At 44.7% G+C, this 22,424-nt stretch overlaps 1 protein-coding gene across 1 annotated transcript in view; it reads left to right on the top strand.

Annotated features, from left to right (window-relative positions):
- The window catches only part of LOC128838515 (cytochrome P450 4V2-like), a 67,496-nt gene that overhangs the window by 32,399 nt on the left and 12,673 nt on the right, over positions 1–22,424 (top strand). The window contains 6 exon segments of the mRNA XM_054030768.1: positions 4,632–4,717; positions 12,855–13,045; positions 13,508–13,577; positions 16,889–17,015; positions 19,009–19,200; positions 20,684–20,786. Of these exon segments, the coding sequence (XP_053886743.1) occupies positions 4,632–4,717; positions 12,855–13,045; positions 13,508–13,577; positions 16,889–17,015; positions 19,009–19,200; positions 20,684–20,786 (769 nt within the window).

Genomic DNA, 22,424 nt, shown 5'->3' with positions numbered 1-22,424 from the left:
GTCCTGTGACAGTGATGGTTCAGGACCAGAAGTTTCATCCTCTTCCTCTTCCTCATCTGACTCAAGTGAGAATGATTCTGGTGCATCAGGAACCGGCAATCCTTCTCCGTGGAGTACTGGGCGTACTGATGGAATGTTTGGATAATGCACAGTCCACTTTTTTTTCTTTGACACACCTTTCCCAACTGGAGGCACCATGCAGAAGTAACAATTGCTGGTATGATCTGTTGGCTCTCTCCAAATCATTGGCACTGCAAAAGGCATAGATTTCCTTTTCCTGTTCAAGCACTGGCAAAGATTTGTTGCACAAGTGTTGTGGCATATGTGTGGGGCCCACCTCTTGTCCTGATCTCCAATTTTGCAGCCAAAATAAAGATGATAGGCTTTCTTAACCATAGTGGTTATACTGCGCTTTTCTGATGCAATAGTCACTTCACCACAAACATAACTTCTGCTATCTGCACTGTTCACACAAGTACGAGGCATCTCTGCTCACTTTGGCTAAACAGAAATGTGTCCCTTTGCAAAATCAAACACTGACAAATAAGAGAGCATGACACTGTATGATTTCTAGAGCTGATATAGGGCAATTTGTTCAGCAGAGTGATGTAAGCTTCGTTACGATTGCATCATCCATGACTTCTAGGAATAACATGATGTAATTTATATCATGTATGACGCAATACATGATACCAGCTTCAGATTGCATCATTCATTGTTTTGCCTAAAAAGCAAGTACTGTCCAAACCCAGTCATAGATTTATTCATAGATCCAGTCAAAGATGTATTTTAGTCATTTCTGGTTTAAATTGAGATCCCTTCCTTCCGCCATTCCCAAGTCAAGGGTCGTATATACTGACTCAATAGCATATCTTGAAAACTAGAGCCAATCAACAATTTTAAGCATCATTTTCGTTCTCAGCGACCCAGAATTAGTAAAGTTTGACTACATTTATTTCAGAAGCATTTTGGCTGTAGAACAGTGTAATTTTTGGTTGCACCCCCCCCCTGTGATGGGTTGGATCACAGAAACCCCTTTGGGAACTGCCAACTGATGTGCCAAGACTACTTCTGCCCCTGCTTTCCCTGCCAGCTTGGGACTCCAGCACCCTGTCTTGTTGAGCCAGACACACCAGTCTGCTCCAACACAGACCCAGGGTCTGAACCACATGCTCCAAAGCTGCAGATTTAATTGAAAGCCAATTAAGAAGTGTTCCTGTCTTTAACGCTCAGATGTCCAACTCCCAATGAGGTCCAAACCCCCAAATAAATCCGTTTTACCCTGTATAAAGCTTGTACAGGGTAAACTCATGAATTGTTTGCCCTCTATAACACTGATAGAGAGGTATGCACAGCTGTTTGCCCCCCTCCCCAGGTAGTAATACATACTCTGGGTTAATTAATAAGTAAAAAATGATGTTATTAAATACAGAAAGTAGGATTTAAGTGGTTAACCTCACCCTTAGAGGAATTCCAGTAAGCTTCCTTTTACAGACTAGCCTCCTTCTAGTCTGGGTCCAGCAATCACTCACGCCCCCTGTAGTTACTGTCATTTATTCCAGTTTCTTTCAGGTATCCTTGGGGGTGGAGAGGCTATCTTTTTAGCCAGCTGAAGACAAAATGGAGGGGCCTCCCACGGGTTTAAATAGACTTTCTCTTGTGGGTGGAGACCCCCTCCTCTCTCCGATGCAAACTCCAGCTACAAGATGGAGTTTTGGAGTCACATGGGCCAGTCACAGAATTTACATGTGCTTTTTACATATCCAGACTAACATGGCTACCCCTCTGATACTTCAGAACTTACAGGTAGCAGCCATGGCTCACATGCTAGCTTGAACGTCCTCATGTAGACTTCTTATGTGGATTGGAGCCTTCCAAGATCCATTGTCCATTAATTGCTTCTTGATTGGGCACTTAACTTGCATATCCCTTTCTCAAGAAGCTGACCAAATGCTTTACTAAGGCTACTTAAAAATCAAGCAAGTACACAGCCAATATTCATAACTTTGAATACAAAAATGATACATGCATTTGTAAGCAGAGTCAGGATGAGCTCTACGCTGACATCTGGTGGTGAATTATGGCGAGTGTGGAGAAGAACTCCAGGGGCTGATCTTGTTTGCATAGGCACACCCACTCGCCTGGCAGGAAACAACAGCAACTCAAAGTGGTTACTTTGGCTGGTGTGGGATCCCCAAGTTCTCTGTTATTGGGGCAGGAAGAATAAAGTTTTGTTACCCTGATTCTGTGAATCAAGGGCAGTGAACCTGTTGTATGACAGAAGGACTGAGTGAGTCATTCACCATTACCTAAGTAGCACTTGCTTGACAAGGGGCATGGGTTACAAAACCCAGTGAAGGGAGAGAGGATGGGGACAGGTATTTGTACCTGATGGTATGGGCCCTCTCTGAGGGGTTGAAACACCAATTGCACTACCTCCTCTCTCCACTGTTGAATATCAGAGCTAACTTTGATTCCATTAGAAGTCTAGTTACAGACTGCTGAGCTGCATTCACTTTGGGCCAATGGTGCACTAGGGCTCCCCTACTATGAGCTGAAATCACTAAGAGCTGAAATCACAAAAGAGCTGAGATCACTGAGGCTGTGTTAACTAGTGGGGAAGCCTGAAGCTATATTGCTAAGCGGCTGGCGGAGCAGCTAGCAGAGTGGAGCCTTGCGGAATGGTTGGAGTGGAGCTGAGCGACTCACAGGTTGGTGAGTGGAGCGGAGCGGCTGGAGGAGCAGCTAGCAGAGCAGAGCAGAGCGGAGCCTTGTGGGAGCGGCCCAAGGGACGGCTGAAGTGGAGCAGAGCTGAGCGGCTCACAGGTCGGTGAGCAGAGTGGAGCAGCTGCCAGAGCAGTTCGTGGGACGGCAGGAGCAGCTCACGGGACAGCTGGTGGAGTGGAGCGGCTCATGGTGAAGGCTGCGGCAGAACCCCGTCGGCCTCGGATCACGTAAGGTGCCCCTTAACGCCCTGTGTGCGCCCCCCTCCCCCGAACTCTGGGGCTGCGCTGACCAGGGACAGAGACTTTGGGGGGTTGTTGGACTTTTGGGACTTTGGTGATCCTTGGGTTGCTGGTTTCAAGAACCCAAGGGAAAGGACACAGCCCAACTTGCTGGGGTGGGTTTTTTGCTCATGGTTTGTGTTATGAATCCTGTTTGTGGTGTTTTTTCCAATTTAATGCTGATGTCATTTACCTCATGTTATTAAACATTTTCTGTTACACTCAGACTCCGTGCTTGCGAGAGGGGAAGTATTGCCTCTTAGAGGCACCCAGGGGGTGATATGTAATTGTCCCAGGTCACTGGGTGGGGGCTCGAGCCGGTTTTGCATTGCGTTATTGAAACGGAACCCCTAGATACAGAACCCGGCCCTTGTTGCTGCCAACTTAGATGGGCAGAAGGGTTACACATACAAATAGGGTGAATATATTCAGTAGATCATAACCTTTACATAGATATGTTACATGGCATATGTAGCATAAAACATATTCCTATTATGTCATATATATATTCACAAGCATATTTCCATAAAGCCTTATGAGGGGGCATCGTCACACCCCCATTTCCGCACAACCCAGACAGGCTAGGTGGCCTGCTGAGGTGAGTCGAGGTGGACGTGGCGCTCCCTCCATAGACCCCGCCGTGCAGAGCTGGCTCAAGCCCTGCTGGCCCCTGCCCACCCAAAATAGAAGTCAAACTACTCTTATGCCTGACCCACCCACCCCGGCCCAGAGCCCCACGTCCCCCACTTCCCCACTGGACCCTGGAGTTTTTATAGCATGTTGTGGGGAGGCCTCAGAAAGAAAAAGGTTGAGAACCCTTGGTCTATCTCATGGAAATAATGTAATTTACACATAAATTAAATTAAAACTGAAAAAAAATGTGTTTAATTAAAACAATAGGCATTATTTTGTAAAGGAGGGTGTGTAATTAAACCAGCCTTAAGGGATCTCTGTTGTTCAGGTATCTCTTCTGTCACTATCAGGACACTTGTTTATGTATTTCAGTGTATAAAATGTACCCACTACCATCAGCCTCTAGGTATGTATGCAATTCAGTCTCCAAGCGTACATACCAACATTTCAAGCTAATACAATGCTACCCATAGGATCCCATTCTGCCCTGTGCCATGGACAGGAGTAAAACTGCCTCTAGAGCCACTCTTGCACTTTTGCAGTTACATTAATGACAATCCAGCCAAAAAATGGGGCTACCATTTCATTCCTCTGACCTTTTAACTGCTATTACAATATATGTTCATGTCCAATTTTCTTTATTTTGTACTACAATAATCATTTCAAAATGAAAATCTGAAATATTACACTCCGAAAATGACAAAATAGGACGTTTTGACATTGTCAGAAGTTGTTTAATACATTTTCCCCTCCAGAATAATATTTCAGTGAAATCAACATGATTTTCTGAAGCATTTCAGTTGTACTGGAACTGCATTTTTGAACAGAAAATGTTTCCATCAAAGTTTTCAGACTAGCTTTATTGACTGAGCCATTTGTGTCATAGTTTTGGCCATACCTTGCAAGTGTCCTCTTACAAAATAGAATGAGTGAGCAATTTTACTAACTTCTTCTAAAGAGAGATTTCCCCTCCCTCTTTTCTTCTTTTGGTAGGTTATTCTAAGCAGTTTGAAACACATAGAAAAATCCTATCTATACAAATTTCTGCATCCATGGCTTGGCACAGGACTTCTAACAAGGTATAATAATATACAAATAGAGTCATGTACCTTTAAAGTTATGCAAAGTTTAATTTTAAGTTATAATGTATATGGAGTGCCTTAAGACTATAATGTTACATTTTATTTGCAAAAAGGCAGAATAATAACTTAGTTATGGTATAAATATTGGAATAAAAAACGCAGATGCCCAAAGAGCCATGTGTGTCCTGTAGTATTCTAAAACGGGGTCTCTCTGCCACAATCAGGAACCCAGAAAAAACAGCAGTTCTTGAAAAGGTCATGTGATGTGAAGAATGTGAATGGGACTTTAGAGCAAATGATGTAGCAAGACCATGTACAGAGCTCGAGTTTTCATAATTGATAGAAACAACTTTCAATTCTTCAACAAAAAATATCAGCCAATTATAATCCAGCAAAATCAGTTAGTATCCCCACACAAATGATACAAGTACTCTTAGTGTTCCAGCTCCCAGCTGTGCTCAGACTCACCTTCATGAACTTCAATGGGAGCCATGTGCCCGCTGTTTGCACCCCTCAAGAAGGGGCTGCCGGGCCAAACCTAAGCCGTGCTGCACTCCCATGATTGGGTTGCACTGCCACTCATTGAAATTTTGTTTGTATTAGTTGCCTGTTTTGCTGCTAAATGTAACCTAAAAAAGTGTATGTGTAGACACCATGCTAAGTTAAAGTGACAGTAATTCAGTTGTGCATACCATGCAAAGAACTTCTTGGGACACACCTGCTGGTTACTGCCTTAGATTAAAGGATTCATATTTAAAACTGACGCAGCTGAACTAACCCATCCTAGCTCTAACCCTCAAGATCTATGATACTGAAAACCCCTAGAAAGACTCTAAACAATTTTTTTTTATATTTTAACAGAGGTAATTCATGCCCAGAATGAGTGTGGACTATACCCCTTGTTTACTGCTAATTGATCAGAAGAGATTGTCCTATCTACATGTGCAGTATAAGGGGTAATACATACTACCTCCTGGAAAGTGCTCTTTCATAAATTCGTTTATCTTTTTATGGTCATGAGCCAAATTCCCTTATTTCCATTGAAATCAGTGAGGTCCAAGTCAACGCTATATGTGATGTAATTTCTCAATATGGCTACATACATGAACAATATTAATCATCAAAAACTCCCACGGTATTTGAAAGTAAATGTTTATAAGTGGCATTGTTAACTGTATTTTGGCAGAGATCACTTGTCATTTCAAAACAAAAAAAATCAAAGTATTTCATTCTCAAAATGGAACATTTCAGGTAGGTCAGAACTTTCCCCCCCGGTTTTATTTTGAAACAAAATTCTGGTGAAATCCACCCAATTTTGCAAATTGTTTCAATTTTGACAAACTGCAGATTCTGACAGAATATGGTTCTGTCAAAACTTCTTGATTTAGGACCCTTTAGCACCGGAGTGGGCAAACTTTTTGGCCCGAGGGCCACATCGGGGTTGCGCAGCTGTATGGAGGGCTGGGTAGGGAAGGCTGTGCCTCCCCAAACAGCCTGCCCCTCGCCCCCTATCCGCCCCCTCCCACTTCCTGTCCCCTGACTGCCCCCCTCAGAACTCCCGACCCATCCAAACCCCCCTGCTCCTTGTTCCCTAACCGCCCCCTCCCTGGGCCCCTGCCCCCTATCCAAACCCCCTGCTCCCTGTCCCCTGACTGCCCAGACCCCTAATCACCTCCCCACCCCCTGACAGCCCCCCCGGGACTCCTACCCCCTATCCATCCGCCCTCTGCTCCTCGTCTCCTGACCACCCCCTCCCATGATCCCCTGTCCAACTGTCCCCCGAGATCCCACCCCTTTATCCAACCCTCCCTGCTCCCTGCCTGCACTCCTGACCCCTATCCACATCCCCACCCCCTGACTGGCCCCCCGGGACTCTCACTCCCAACCCTCCCTGTTCCTCATCCCCTGACTGCCCCCCCAGAACCTCCGCCCCATCCAACCGCCCCCTCCTCCCTGACTGCCCCCCAGAATCCCCTGCTCCCTTAGCCAACAACCCCGCTCTCCGCCCCCTTACCAGCAGCAGGAGCTCGCAGCCGCGACACCTGGCCAGAGCCAGCTGCGCTGCCAACGCTACCCAGATAAACCCAATACCCTTATAACAAGGCCTTCAGCCCCACCTTTGGACCCTGTTATCCTCACACCTTTCTCTCAGGGCTCTGTAATCCTTGTCCCCTTCTCTGGACTCATGTCCATTATCTTTGGCCCCAGCAGAGGACATAGACACAGGGGGAGCTGATTTAAACACATGCCTGCTGTGATGGCTTCATTGTTCTGGCAGCAAACAAGAAATCAAAACTGAAGTGAGGCTCAGCACTGGGAAGGACAAGTGCAGAGCACCCAAATATTTAAAGGAACAGGACATCGCAGTGCTGCCTTCTACAGTGGCTGGTAGGGGAACCCAGGCCCTCCCAGTACACTAGGGTTCCCTCACAGGGATCATATAACCAGTCACCAAGATCTGCTCCTTCAGACTACTTGCTTCTGCTTCCTTAGGCTTCTTGTTACCATGACTGTTCTTAGGCCTTCTCTTAGCCAACCTTTCTCCGTTTTTTACCACTGGAGCCTGCTCCACTCCTAGTGGTTGCTTCATCTCTCTTGGCTGCTTGCCAGCCTTCTCCCTTGATGCAAAGGTCTCAAGGCTAACTTTCCCACACCCTGGTTTCCCCCTCACAAGCTGTGTATTCCCAGAGAGTGACTAGACTTCCTCCCAGCAGTCCTCTTCTGCTTTAAACTTCTTCCTTTATATTAAGGACTCATCCCTCCCTATCTGGGCTTCTTCATCAGTTAAACCTGGCCCAATCTCTAGGTATAGCCAGATAGGATGGCTGGCCTCTCAGGCCCAGGTTAATCCTTTCTGGGTCTGTGTGGGATACATACCCCTTCACACTTCCCAAGTGTCACTAGAGGGATTTTGGGTGCAAATGAAGCTCTTCTATGAGAGCACTCTTCTCCCCCCCCGCCCCCCACCTTTCACCAGTAGAGAGAGTGAATAGCTCTTTGCTCTCTGGAGTTTCTGTCCATAGGGCTTAGATTAGGAAGAATGTGGCTTGCTCAAAACGTTGCTGGGACATGGAACAGTCTGTCAAAGGGAACACAATAAGGTGAAAGCATTTAAGGCTGATGTTTCTGAGAACTCATACCCATTTGCCTCATTGTTTCTTTGTGTTCCCCCATCTATCTGTCTCCATCGGTTCTCTCATGTCTTATATGTAGATTGTAAGATTCTTGGGGCAGGGACCATATTTTTGTTCTGCCTTTGTACAGTATCTAGAACAATGGTCTATGACTAGGGCTCCTTGGCATTATGATAATATTGCTAGTAATAATAATAGTCACAGGGCAGTGGTGCTGGAACACTTTTTTAATAGTGGGGGTGCTGAAAGCCAGCTCCTTTACCCCTGTCTGCCCCCTCCCCCCGCCCCCAGAGCTGGGGCCAGGAGCAGAGCCGTGTCTCTTAGAGGGGGGACCCAGACAGGGGTAAGGGGGCCAAGGCTGGGACCACAGCTGGGGGTGGATGCGGGGCCAGCAGCAGAGGAGCCCTGGGCACGGAGCTGGGAGCCTGCACGCAGGTCTGGGAGCAGCACCCCAGGAGCGGGGCCAGCAGCCGGATCCTGCATGGGGGGGCCAGAAGCGGAGACCCGGGCATGGGGCCAGAACCTCGCATGTGGGGCTGGGAGCGGAGCTCTGCGTAAAACCTGGGGGTGCTGCAGCACCCCCTGCATCTCTAGTTCCCACGCCTATGTCATAGGGTCCATTTCTTTTGATTGTATCAGGTGAGCATACAAACACTTAACAGACACTATATATTCCTCAACAAATATATAGCTTCAATTCATATACATAATAATAATCACTTGTCTCTTATATGTCAATTTTCAAGTGCCTTTATAAAGGAGGATACATTTTATTATCCTCATTTTACAGACTAGGAAACTGAGATATAGAGAGATGATGTGGCTTTCCCAAGTCACACTTGAGCAGGTCAGTGGCCAACCCTGGAACAGAATCCATTGCTCCTGTCTCCTTGCCCAAAGTGCTGAATAACACTGCCTACCTTCAGGTTTGCAGAGTGGCTTAGATTCAGAGCAGGTAGCACCAAACTGGCAGCTCATTCTCAACCTCTGATGCCCAAATCCAGGACAACAGTGCACATGTTGCGCACTCTGCTGCATGGGAGTGGAGTAGTAGGAATCCTCCCCAAGTCTTTGGAGCTGCAGAGCAGCTCCTTAGCTAATATGGTAGCATTACATTAATTATTATGTACTTTGCAGCCAACTAGACTTACCTTCTGAAGAAGATGTCTGAATTCAGTCAGACGCTGGTGCCCTGCCCTGAAGAGCTTGCAATGTCTACACTTCAAACTGTAGATGTAAATTCTAGCTTGAGGAGACATACCCAAGCTATTTCAAGTGCAGCCACGGTGTTTCTGAATGATAGGAGGGGTTAGCTGCACCAAGTATGTATCCATCCAAGATGCTAGGTACATACCTGGGGTGGCTAGTGTAGCCAGTGGAGCTAGCTTTAGCATTTTATTTTACTCAGAAGTTACACAAAAGAATCTAAAGGCCCGTATCCTGTAAGACATGAGCTTAAACTTTTAGCATAAGGCTTTGAGGCCTGTGAACTCTGGCACAGATCACCCTGAGTTTTGGGGAACTGGGAAAGGTATGTTTAAAGGGGACGTTTATACCAGGTAACCACAAGAACATTGAATTGATACTAGGTTTTGATATTTTAGGATAAAATGTTGGCACATGTTTAACTACGAATTTGCCTTGGCAATGAACTGATGTATATGATAATTAGTTGAAATCATTAATATACTAACCTACAGGATAAAGATACCCCAACATTATTAGGGTGAGGAAGTTAAATATGGACAAGGGAGGCTGGGCATTTGAATGAAAATTTGTGACCGCCCCTAGGCTCTATAAGAGGCCAGACCACCATGTAAGAGGGAGATCTGGACCATCGGACAAGTTTGGCATGCCAGGGACAGGGCTGGACCTTTGTCACTTACTACCAAATTCCCAAGGAAGGTTGTGACTATATGAACATATAGGTGAAGAATGGGTGCAAGATATCACCTTAAGTCTGAATTTTTGATATCTTTTTATGTGGTTTGGAGCTTTTCTGTCTTTACTAATTGTGCTAATAAAAGTGGTTAAAGTTTTGCTCTGCCCTTAGTGTGAGTGTCTCCATTGTGCATACTGGGATTCCCAACCAGGTACTGAACTTAATAACCTTGATTCTATTGTGCCTGATTCTGGGACTAGAACCCTACAGTCCCCCAGCTCTTTAAATCAGAATTAATTGGAAATCAATAATAATTGATAATCACTAAAGAATCAGGCAACACTAACCACTTGCACTGCCATGGTTATGCTATTTTTATTGTGGTAGCTCGATCAGAGCTAGTGTGGGGATATCTCCTTGAGCTGGAATTCACACCTCCAGCTCAAAGTGTAGCATACCCTACATGGACAAGACAGACACAGCGAAAGGGATATCACACACACTATCATGTTAGTTTCCTATTTTGGGGTGAGTGTGTATGGGATGGTGGTGGTGGTTAATGATATATTGCTAAATGGGGAGATAAGAGAAGGGAGAAAGGTGAGGGGAAGAGGGAAAGAAGTAAAATGTGGGGCAGATGTGGCATGAGGTTGAAGTGAAGAGAACGTGAGAGGAGGAGGAGATGTTTGGAGCAAACAGCCAGACAGCACAGGTCAGAGAAAGTCCAGTCAAAGCAGTGGAAATATTATCAGTTTTATGGATCCCTGTTAAACTGCTTTTGCAGGTGCTCTGCCAGATTCATTCTCTGACTGGTTCTGACTTGCAGTTTCTTTCTCAGAGGACACATGGCTGGAGGGAGGGGAGACACCATTAGTCCTGGTGACCCCAAAATTAGGGAGGTGTCTCTCTTACACAATTCTACATCTGGCGAGTTCTTGGGTGACTGGGTGAGGGAGGAGCCTGGATGGGCCCCATTTCCCCCCTCTCTATCCTACTGTGCATAGAATCAGAGAAATGTAGGGCTCTAAGTGACCTCAAGAGGTCATCTAGCCCTTCCTCCTACACTGAGGAAGGATTAAGTATATCTAGGGCTGTCCGTGACAGGCGTTCATCTACTGTATTCTTAAAAACCTCCAGTGATGGGGATTCAACAACCTCCCTAGGTAACCTATTCCCTACTTAACTATCCTTATAGCTAGAAAGCTTTTTGCTAATATCTAGTCTAAATCTCCTTTTCTGCAAACTAAGCTGATTACTTCTTGTCCGACCCTTGGTGGATATGGAGGAAACTTGATCACTGTCCTTATTATAACAACCTATTACATATTTGAAGAGTGTTATTAAGTCCTCCCTCAGCCTTCTCTTTTCTTGTCTAAACATGGCCAGTTCTTTCAACCTTTCTGCATAGATCATGCTTCTAAACATTTTATCAGTTTTGTTGCTCTTCTCTGGGCTCTCTACAATTTGTCCACATGTGTAGTGCCCAAAACTGGACACCGTGCTCCAGCTGAGGCCTCACCAATGCCAAGTAGAGCAGAACAATTATTTCCCATGTCTTACATATGACACTTGTTAATAAATCCCAGAATGACACTTGCTTCTTTTGTGACAGTACTTGCTTACACTGCTTTTGCAAGCACCTGTCTAACATGTATCTGCCATTTCAGATATTTTCTAATTATGTTGATGATTTTGTTCATATTTTTTGCTGTTTTAGAATCTTGGACTGAACTAAGACTGTGGCTATATCACATAGCATGAGAATGATTTCATAGCAATGCTGTGTTCCGGATTTCCACTATAGAAAAGGGAGGGTCAGGTTCAAGGAAATACTCTGTTTGGAATCACTTAAAAATTGGAAGGAAGTTTAGGGGGTTCTGGGAGTTCTGCTAAAAACAAGCATGTGCTGTACTGATGCTATTTGAGACACAGCCTAGGTCTACTCTTAAGATTGCAAAATGAGCAGACAGGCTGCTGAGTAGCTAAATGGAGAAGTCCCACTGGCTCATTTGGCCAGCCTGTTATTATGATCAGACAAGATCAAGCACATCCATACCTCAAACTCCAGCAAGGAAGGGACTGGAGAAGCATCATTAGACACTCTAGCAAACAGAGCAGTGGAGTAGACCTGATCCACTCCAGAGTGAACTGGATGGCTTGGGAGGCTGGGATCAAGTATCCCAAAAGAGCTCCGTGGGAAGAGGAGAAACTATTTGGACTCACTGCAATGGAAACAGCTACTTGTGTGCTGATTCCCTGCAGGGGGGAGGGACCACAGAAACATATACTTGCCCAGTATCTGTCCCACCACCTTAACAGATCTGTGGCAGATGAATCCTCTTCTCTGAGTAATAGCTGGAAGATGATACTGATGCCAAAAACTAGATCCATATTAGGCTATAACTATCTCTAACCCTCACTTTTCTACACAGTGGAAAAATGAGAACAGCCACCATTTATGATTATCAGTGAAGATGGTCTTAGCCAGGCTGGGATACCAAATATTTAATAAAGGGCTTTTTATTTACCCTTCTCCTCACCCACTTCCACCCCAAGTGCCTTCTCAGTCAGCCCTTGCCTTAATGTAACTTTGTTCACAGTATTTGTCTTGCAGCAGCTACAGTTAGCAGCAAGCTGTCAGTAGTACTGTATGATTAGAAGAGTTTTGTACTAAAACGTACTTCCACTTTGCCCGATATGTTGAGTGGTGCTGGCTGCAACTACTGACATTAATTTATGTATGAAAAATGTTACAAATCATTAGAGCTAGTCATCAATGTCATTAATGAAGATGGGCTGGCCAAGCAAGGGGGAGTGTAGCTTCGTGGTTTTAGCATTGGCCTGCTAAACTCAGGGTTGTGAGTTCAATACTTGAAAGGGCCATTTAGGGATCTGGAGCAAAAAAAATAGTTGGGGATTAATCCTGCTTTGAGAAGGGGTTTGGACTAGTTGACCTCCTAAGGGTCCCTTCTAAGCCTGATATTCTATGATTGGCTATTGGCAACCTTCTAAAATTTTAGCTTTAAGAATCTATCTACAAGTTGTAACTACTCAAGAGTTTCATTATTTCCTTTTTGATGAGTTGTTTATACTTAATTTTCAGTGCTTTATTTTGTAGCACTGGAGATAAGTGGCGTTCCAGAAGGAAAATGATAACACCCACATTCCATTTCACAATCTTAGCTGATTTTCTAGAAGTTATAAATGAACAAGCCAATATTTTGGTTGATAAACTTGAAAAGCACGTTGACAAAGAGCCCTTTGATTGCTTTCTAGACATCACTCTCTGTGCCCTGGATATAATCTGTGGTAAGTCCTGGTGATGATTCAGCAGTTGCTATAAACATGATGTAAATGATAAGGAGACTTAAAAGTAGAGAAGTTACAATGCTGCAATTTAATTAGTTGAGATAACTGACAAAAAGGCCCTGCCTGTCTTGTAACAATACTTCTGTATTATCTACCCTGAATGCATCTTTTCTATTTTAATTATTTTTTTATCTGTCTTAACAATCAAATATTGTGTTATGAGAATCCTTTATCCATGGGGTAAAACAGGGATATGGAATGTAAACTGAGGGAGAATTAAAGGAATAGGGGTAATAGGGCTAGACTCACAAAGAGAGTACACATTCTAAAAAAAGAGAAATGCCATAAGATGAGGATGTAAATGGCTTCAATGCTTTCATGCAACACGTGGCAGTATATTGTCAATGAATTTAATTTTTCACCCAGTTAACTTTATGAAATTTTTCTTTTATTTTTTTCTAGAAACTGCGATGGGCAAGAATGTGGGTGCACAGAACAATGGGGATTCTGAATATGTCCGTGCTGTTTATAAGTGAGTGTAGACCTGCACAAGGCCTTCTGTGCCACCTAAGTCCTCCCTTGCTTATTTGTGGGGATGAGGGAGGCTGTATATGGAGGTAGAGTATCAGGACGATGGTAGAACCTGTGTAAGCTGTCCATGCACAGATGAGACCTCTATAACGGCTGCACAAGGCCAGCTGCTCCAAGCTGTGAACAGGTTTCAGTTGCAGTTCAACCTCTCCATGGCTAATGTTGGCTGGAATAGTCACCACTCTTTTGAGCCTTCTCTGGGGGGTGGGACACTGAATCCCACATTGGGCCCAATTCACTGTTGGTTTGCACCTTGTACAATAATTCCCACTGGTGCAAAGTGGGAGTGAAATGCTATCTGATTAGAATGGTAATGTTTTGTACCCAGGATGAATTACTGTTAAAAAACAAACAAACAAACAAACAAAAATCAACCAGACCAAAAAACAAAAAACCTACACAAGGTGCAGTGCTACAGTGCATGACTTCAGTGGAGTTGCATGTTGCATATGTCAACATAAAATATGGTCTAATGTGGAGTTAAAGTACCTTATTCTCATTTGCACTAAAGTCCCTTTATACTACTTTAGTAGCATAAAGTGGGTGCATCTTTAATTTACTCTTGCTTCCAGGCTCCTTTATGCTGCCAGAGATAAATGAGTATCAGATCCTAAGAGGTTATATAAGATTATATTTGAACAACCCTCAGTTACATGATAGCTATGAGCCATCTGTGATGTGATGTGTCTGTGGAAAAAGGCAAATCAAATACTAGGATATATTGGGCAAGGCATTTCTACTAGAGATAAAGAAGTGTTAATACTATTGACAAGGCACTGGTAAGATCTCATTTGGGATAGTGTGTACAGTTCTGTTAATCTATATTCAAGAAAGATTATTTCAGACTGGAACAGGTGCAGAGAAGAGCTAATAGGATGATCAGGGGAATGGAAAGTCTATCTTTTATGAGAGGCGACAGGAAGAGTTTGTCTTGTTTAGCTTAGCAAAAAGAAGGCTTGGAGAGGATATGATTGGTCTCCTTACTCTGAAGCATCAGAGATGGCCACAGCTAGAAATGGGATATTGGAAAGGGAACATAAGAACATAAGAAAGGCCATACTGGGTCAGACCAAAGGTCCATCTAGCCCAGTATCCTGTCTACCGACAGTGGCCAATGCCAGGTGCCCCAGAGGGAGTGAACCTAACAGGCAATGATCAAGTGATCTCTCTCCTGCCATCCATCTCCATCCTCTGACAGACAGAGGCTAGGGACACCATTCCTTATCCATCCTGGCTAATAGCCATTAATGGACTTAACCACCATGAATTTATCCAGTTCTCTTTTAACTCTGTTATAGTCCTAGCCTTCGCAACCTCCTCAGGTAAGGAGTTCCACAAGTTGACTGTGCGCTGCGTGAAGAAGAACTTCCTTTTATTTGTTTTAAACCTGCTGCCTATTAATTTTATTTGATGACCCCTAGTTCTAGGGAGGGCCAGTGCTCTGAGGCGGCACTCAGCATTCTGTCTCGCAGGTGCTTGGCTGAATGGTTTTTGCTCACATGCTCAGGGTCTAACTGATCACCATATATGGGGTCAGCAAGGAATTTTCCCCAAGTCAGATTGGCAGTGACCTTGGATGGTTTTTGCCTTCCTCTGCAGTGTGTGGGGGCAGGTCACATGCCAGGATTATCTGGGTATTCCTCATTTATTCATTTCCCTGCTATTGCATGGGCCTTTGGCACTGGTACACCTCAATACCTACTATTCTCTGTGGCGCATAATAGTCTAGTCTCCTCTGGGCTGTAATACTTTGGTCTCATTTCCATTGCTGAGTTTAGTGTGTGAATGGTGGAGGTGGCCTGTGATATACAGGAAGTCAATCTAAATGATATGGTGGTCCCTTCTGGCCTTAAATTCTATGACAATGATTTTTTTTGTGACTGACTCTTAGGTTTTCTAAACTATTTGAAGCTATGTTTGCAAAACTATTTGAAGCTATGTTGGCCCAAACCCCTCATAGGGCAAGGCTAATAGTTCTGTTCCATAATTTCTATTAAGTCACAATTGTGTACATGTCTCACTGAAAAATTGTCCTGGCAGAATTTCTTTCCATAGTTTGTTTATCAGATGGCATTGCTTATGCTTCTGAATTGTGGAGAGGTTGAAATCAGAGGAAAGGTCATGTAAATTGTTAGATTTAATTAAAAACCTCCTCAACCTTTTGTTCTCAGCATACCCACTGACATCAGAGTTACTGCATAATTATACCTGGGTGAGAGAAAATGGGGGCACACATTCCTTTTTCATAGTGACAAACTTCTTTGATTAATACTGATTTTAGATGGGAATAGATTTCATTTGTGCGGCAGAGGGCAATGCCAGTGCTTCCCCTTTTGGCACAGCGAGGTCCTGCAGGCACACTTCCCTCAGTTCCATTTACAGGAGTTCAGAAGAAACTCACTTGCCTCTGGCGTCTTTAAACATTTCCTCTTCACCTGGGCTCAGATTTATTTAGTTTATATAGCTTCCCCAAAAGCTATGGGGTCTTAACAGCTCTCTCCCTTACGGCTGAGGTTTTCTATCAAGCTGCTCCCTTTGGGGTACATGAGGCCCACAGTGCCCTTATTGGTCTGAAGAAATATGCACAGCCCAGCTGTTGCTTTCAACCAGCTTCTCCTTCACCTAGTCCCTTTCTCCAGTTAGTCCCTAGTCTCCAAGGGTTCAGCAGGTCACCTTGTCCTGCTGGTGTCTCCCTCTTCTGAGGGAGGAGGCAGCGGCATAGATACAGCTCTCTTTCCCTGAGCTGGTTCTGGATGGTTGGGAGAGAGGAGCCTTACCCCACCTTCTCTGCAAGGCTCCTGGTTCTGGCCCCTCAAAGGAATAGAAGCACAGGTTTTTCTCACATACAGACTATTCTCCTTGAACCACTTCCTCTCTCCCTATATCTGCCTTATGTCACTTTCCTTGGGTACCAAACCTTAAAAGGGCCCCACCATGGAACGGGGTGGGATGATCTTTAGGCCCTACTACCCTTAAGGGGACAAACCACTCCTGTCACAATCTGATAGAAGCATTTCTGTCCATAGACACATGAAAAATAAGATAGATGATACTGAGCATTGTAATTAATAATAAAAAGTGGATTGATGGCATCCCTAAGGACTAGACAAAATGATTGTGTCTGCAACATCAGATGGTACTTACATCATCGTGTTCAGAACCAGGAAATTTAGACACTCTTAGGCTCCTGTGGATGTGTTGGGGATATTTTTCAGAAATAACTATAATTTAATGTTATTTTTGTTACCCTAGGATGAGTGATGTCCTTCATCAGAGACAGAGGTGTCCTTGGCTTTGGCCTGACTTTATGTACTATATGTTCCAAGAAGGAAGGGAACATAATAGAAGTCTCAAGATTCTTCACAGTTTTACTGACAATGTAACCTGTTATTCCTTTTTTATTGTGTCCCAGTCAATGGAGAGAAATACTGTAGTAAATATAGAGATTTCAGATTGTGCATTTGGTGGCTGGGCATTCAACCATTGGAAACATCACCTTATCTGAGAGATGTGTCTGGGATAGGAAAACAGAATGTTTATGATGTTCAGGCCATAAAGGAATGCCCTGAAGGGAAAGATGCAATAACTTAGAATCTATTGTTTTCAGCTAATGGGTAACCCTTACATGGGAATAGTATAACCATTTATATTAGTATACTTTAGTTGGGGGAGGAAGGGAAGCCATAGAAAATTATCTTAATTCCCTTAATGAACAGCTTAAAATAATCTAGCACTTCACCATTAGTCTTGTAACAGCTGTAAAAATCACAGCTGTTGCAAATGCCAAGACTCACTCTTTATTATTCCATGCTTTAAATAAAGAGTTTAAAAACTGCCCTACCTTTATTTTTAAATCTGTTTTAATCAAGCAATACAAACTGATAAATACCTAAAGACCAGATTCTGTAGTGACAGGAAGTTGAGTTAATGGAAACTGTGCACCCATATCTGAGACCAGAATTTGCCCTTTAAAGAAGAAAGTTCAGTCACAGGGCCTGATTTTCCTCTCACTTAGAGCCAGTCCCTATGCACATTGTCTCCAGTGGTGCAGGAATCACCCTTAAATCACTGTAGCTCCATTGCAGTCAATGGAGATACACCAGTGAAAAGACCAGGAGAATTAGGTACCACATCTGAATGAGATTCTTCATCCGTTTGGTGCTGATTTGCATTCTATGCAATGCCACATTACTATACAGTATTGTGATGTTGCCTGCTAGTGCAGCAGCACTGTGCTGAGACTCAGAAATGAAGAACAATCAAAGCAAGGAGTCAACAAAGTGTTCCTGTCTGTAGCACTAGGTGCATACTCATAAGTAGCCTGTTTGTGAAAAAGCAGGACATAAAACCTCAGAATATATATGATTCACTGCATGGATGACTGCAAACTCAGCATGCAATAGGGAAACAAGTACTAAGGGGATGGGATAAGTCCCTTTCTACCACCAACCAATGCATAGTATAGAGCAGGGTTGGGCAAACTTTTTGGGCCAAGGGTCACATCTGGGTGGGGAAATTGTATGCAGGGCCGGGGCAGGGATGCAGTGTGCAGGAAAGGGCTCAGGGCAAGGGATTGGGGCAGAGGAGGGGTGCGGAGTGCATGAGGGGGCTCAGGGAAGGGGGTTGGGGTGCAGGAGGGGTGTGGAGTGCGGGAGGGGGCTCAGGTCAGGGGTTAGGGTTCAGGACGGGTGTGGGGAGCAGCAGGGGGCTCAGGGCATGTAGTTGGGGTGTAGGAGGGGTGCAAGGTGCAGGCAGGGGGCTTAGTGCAGGGAGATGGGGGATGGGGTGCAGGAGGGGTTCGGGCTCCGGCCCGGCGCCGCTTACCTAAAGTGGCTCCGGGGTGGCAGCGGCATGCACCAGGGCCAGGGCAGGTTCTCTGCATGCCTGCCCTAGCCCCATGCCACACCACTCCAGGAAGCGCTGCGGCCCTGGGGGAGGGGAGGCGGAGGGCTCCGCATGTGCTTCCCTTGCTGCGCCTTCAGGTACCTTCCCCGAAGCTCCCCTTGGCTGCAGTTCCCCATTCCCGGCCAATGGGAGCTGCGGGGGGTGGTGCCTGGAGGCAAGGGCAACGCACGGAGCCCTCTGCCCCCCCCACCTCGGGGCCTCAGGGACGTGGTGCTGGCTGCTTCTGAGAGCAGTGTGGGGCCCCACGGTGCCATGGGAGGCAAGCCCGCGGGCCGGATCCAAAGCTCTGAGGGGCCAGATCCGGCCCACGGGCCATAGTTTGCCTACCCCTGGTATAGAGCCAGGGATACAGTGAATTTTTAAATATGTGGGATAAAAATTATTTTAAAGTGCATACAAACAGGGGCCACACATCATTAGATTGTGGAATTTAAGCCATGAACTATATATACATTTTTATATTAAAGGTTATTGCAGAAAAATCCTATGAAATAAAGATACACAAACAACATAAAATTGACTTTGAAGGCAAATGTGAACAAACTGGGTCCAAAAAGAGAAGAGCTTTTCTTGATATGCTTCTGAATGCAACTGATGACAAAGGAAACAGACTGAGCTACATGGATATTCAAGAGGAAGTGGATACTTTCATGTTTGAGGTACCCCAAGGAGCTGTAGACTTTCAGAGCTTGAGATCTGTTACAGAACTGAAGTTTTCCTCTTACTGGAACAGAAGCTTTACTTTTATGATTCAGTCATAACTGTAATAGTGTCGGAGCAATGTAAGAAGAGCTTGATGCACACATAGCAGTATAGAATCTCATTCTTCAGAACAAAAAGTATATCCAGAGCAAGAAATCTTCAATATTGTGAGTTGCAATGTTGTGGTGGAAAGTTGCACATTTCCAAATCAAGATTGAAGTCCATTGGCAGAACTATGTGCCCAGTCCTGCAAACCATGGCACATTTGAGCAGTCCCCACGCACACCAATAGTCCAATGACTACTGTGGAGCTACTGCCAGGGGCCAGGGTTTGCAGGCCTGGACCTGTAGGTCCTCATTCAAAGCCTATCCAAGTCAAAGGGAGTCTTTCCATTGACTTGAATGGACTTTGGATCAGGCTCTTAGTGAGGAAGCTGTATAATACCTACCTAGACTAGATAGATATATACCTAGAAATATAGCAACTGCTGCACCTGATATGAATGATCCTAATCTCTTCTCTCATTGAAATCTCTCCATGCTACTAATCACATTGTTAGCTGTCTTTAGTCCCTTTCCATTACTGTTATATCCATTGTGACACAGGATTACTGGAAATGATCACACTGGGCCTGATTCACTGCTGTATTGCTCGTTTTCTGCTGGTGCAACTCTTTACTCCCAGAGGCAGTGGAATTAATTGTACCATGGTCGCTATTAATCTGGGGCTCGATTACAGCAAATTTGATTAAAATTAAGATATTGACAAAATCTGTTGCTAGTGAACATTCCCTTGATTTTGTTAGCCTACAGTACCTGACTGGATCAGTTTTATGTTTATAACATATAATTGTAGGAAAATTATATTCCTATGCCCTCTTGTGGTAATTGATGGTAATACTGTATTTACAATCCCATGATGAAAAAGATAGTGAGTAACTTTGTATAATTATATTTCATTGTAAAGCAGTGAAGTAAGGTAAATGCCCCTCCAACAATGGACTGTGGGGAAAAATAGTGATTTTAAGATTACTATATAGTGTTTAAATTATTGTGACTGTCCAGAGAGATTTAATGGATCAACCAGCTAATGTCTAAAAGGAAGCAATAGCAAACCTCTTCTTCAGAGTCTGAATGCAGAGGAAGACCCTTCACCCGGTCAACATAGACTAGCTAAGTAATAGAAGAGGAATGGCAAAGAGACTTCTGCTTGTTAACATTATAATTCTCCCCCTCATTTTAGTCTCCATCCATCATATTACACAACTGGTTTTTTCCTGTTCAATCTTAGGTATCGGATTTTTACATGGATTCATATATTCTTAGCTTTTCTTCTGTATCTGTACAGTTAGGCTACATCACTAAAATGTCCCTAATTCCTTGAATATATTTAATTTCATATGCATGAGGATAATGCAGATCTGAAATCTGTACCTCTAGGGGCATGATACAACAGCTGCTGCTATGAACTGGGCCATCTACTTACTTGGATGTCATCCGGAAGCCCAAAAGAAAGTTCACAGAGAATTGGATGAAGTGTTTGGTTAGTTTCTATCCTTTGCTTCTTTGTTGGTGTAAGTTTGCACTGACAGTGTATGGTTTGATAGTCATTTCTATCTTTCCATTTCTTTTGGGCAGGGACCATCTCTTTGTTGTATCTTTGTACAGTGCCTATCACAATGGAATCCTGGTCCATGACTTGAGCTCCTAGGTGCTACTGCAATACAAATAATCAGTAGGGCTCCATGTCTGTCCCAGAAGTCACGGATTCCATGATTTTCCACGACCTCCATGACTTCTGCAGTGGCTGGTGTGGCTGACTCCCAGGGCCACCCAGGCAGCTGGCTTTGGGGCCAACTGCTCAGGCGGCCCTGGGGACAGCCACTCCCGCCCCAGCAGTGGCCGGAGCAGCTGGCTCCGGGGACTGCCTGAGCAGTGGTCCTGCAGGTGGCGGGAGATGAGGCGGGTGGGTGGCCCCGGGGCAGCCGGAGCTTGGTAGCCCCCGACAGCTGGTGCTGCTGGCCCCTGCTCTCCCTGAGAAGTGGCCCCCCAGTCTCCCCCCAAAGCAGCGTCCCATCCTCCCAGCTAAGATTTAGTCAGGGGTATATAGTAAAAGTCACAGACAGGTCATGGGCCATGTGTGATGTTCCCCTCTGGTGTTATCTGGACTGGTGATTTGCTAGGTCACTCCAGTCCTTGACTGTGGGAGCCAGCCTACCCTGCTCTGCTGTCAGAACCCCCACTCCTGGGCTGTTCACGCACAGCCTCTGGCATGTAAGCTACTCCTTGGATTGTGCAACCGAATGACACTAGCCCATATCTCCGGTCCCAGACACAACCCTAGGAACCTCCATCTTGCAGTGTCCAGTTATGCCCGTTGGACGCTGCAAACTTATATGAGTTTGTCAATTTAACAAAGAAATTGATATGCACCAGGCTTGTTATCCCAAGGGGAGTCTCTGACATACTTCAAACCAAACACACTGCTTCAGGTAGAATAAACAAACAGATTTATTAACTACAAAGGTAGACTTTAAGTGATTATAAGTCACAGCATAACAAGTCAGATCTGGTCAAATTAAATAAAAGCAAAATGCATTCTAAGCTGATCTTAACACTTTCACTGTCCTTACAAACTTAGATGCTTCTCACCACAGGCTGGCTGATTGCTCTTCAGCCAGGCTCTCCCCTTTGATCAGCACTTCAGTCGCTTGGTGTGGTATCTGTAGATGTAGGTGGAAGAGAGAGGAAGACAAACGTCTCTCCCTTTTACCATGTTCTTTCTTCCCTCTTGGCTTTGCGCCCTCCCCCCCCCCTTCAGAGTCAGGTGAGCATTACCTCATCGCAGTCCCAAACTGACCAAATTGGGAAGGGGGGGTGACTCACTCGAGAGTCCAACAGATCCTTTGTTGTTGCCTAAGCCAGTGTCCTTTGTTCCTGTGAGGCTGGGCTGGGTTTGTCCCATACATGCCCTTATGAGGTATGAACTTTTTGCCTGGGCTTATTTTAAGCCATGAAGACACATTTTCAGCCTCATAATTGTATACATGAAATTACAACCTATAACATTACTATAATAACAATTACTATAACGTCACTATAACAACAATGCTCAGTGCATCATGAGCCTTCCGAAGACACCCGACATGACAAACTTTGCATTGGATACCACACAATCATT

This window comes from Malaclemys terrapin, chromosome 5, assembly GCF_027887155.1.
Source record: "Malaclemys terrapin pileata isolate rMalTer1 chromosome 5, rMalTer1.hap1, whole genome shotgun sequence".
Taxonomy (NCBI): Eukaryota; Metazoa; Chordata; order Testudines; family Emydidae; genus Malaclemys; species Malaclemys terrapin.
The sequence above is the reverse complement of the archived record's forward strand: the minus strand, read 5'-3'. Positions and strand labels throughout refer to the sequence as shown.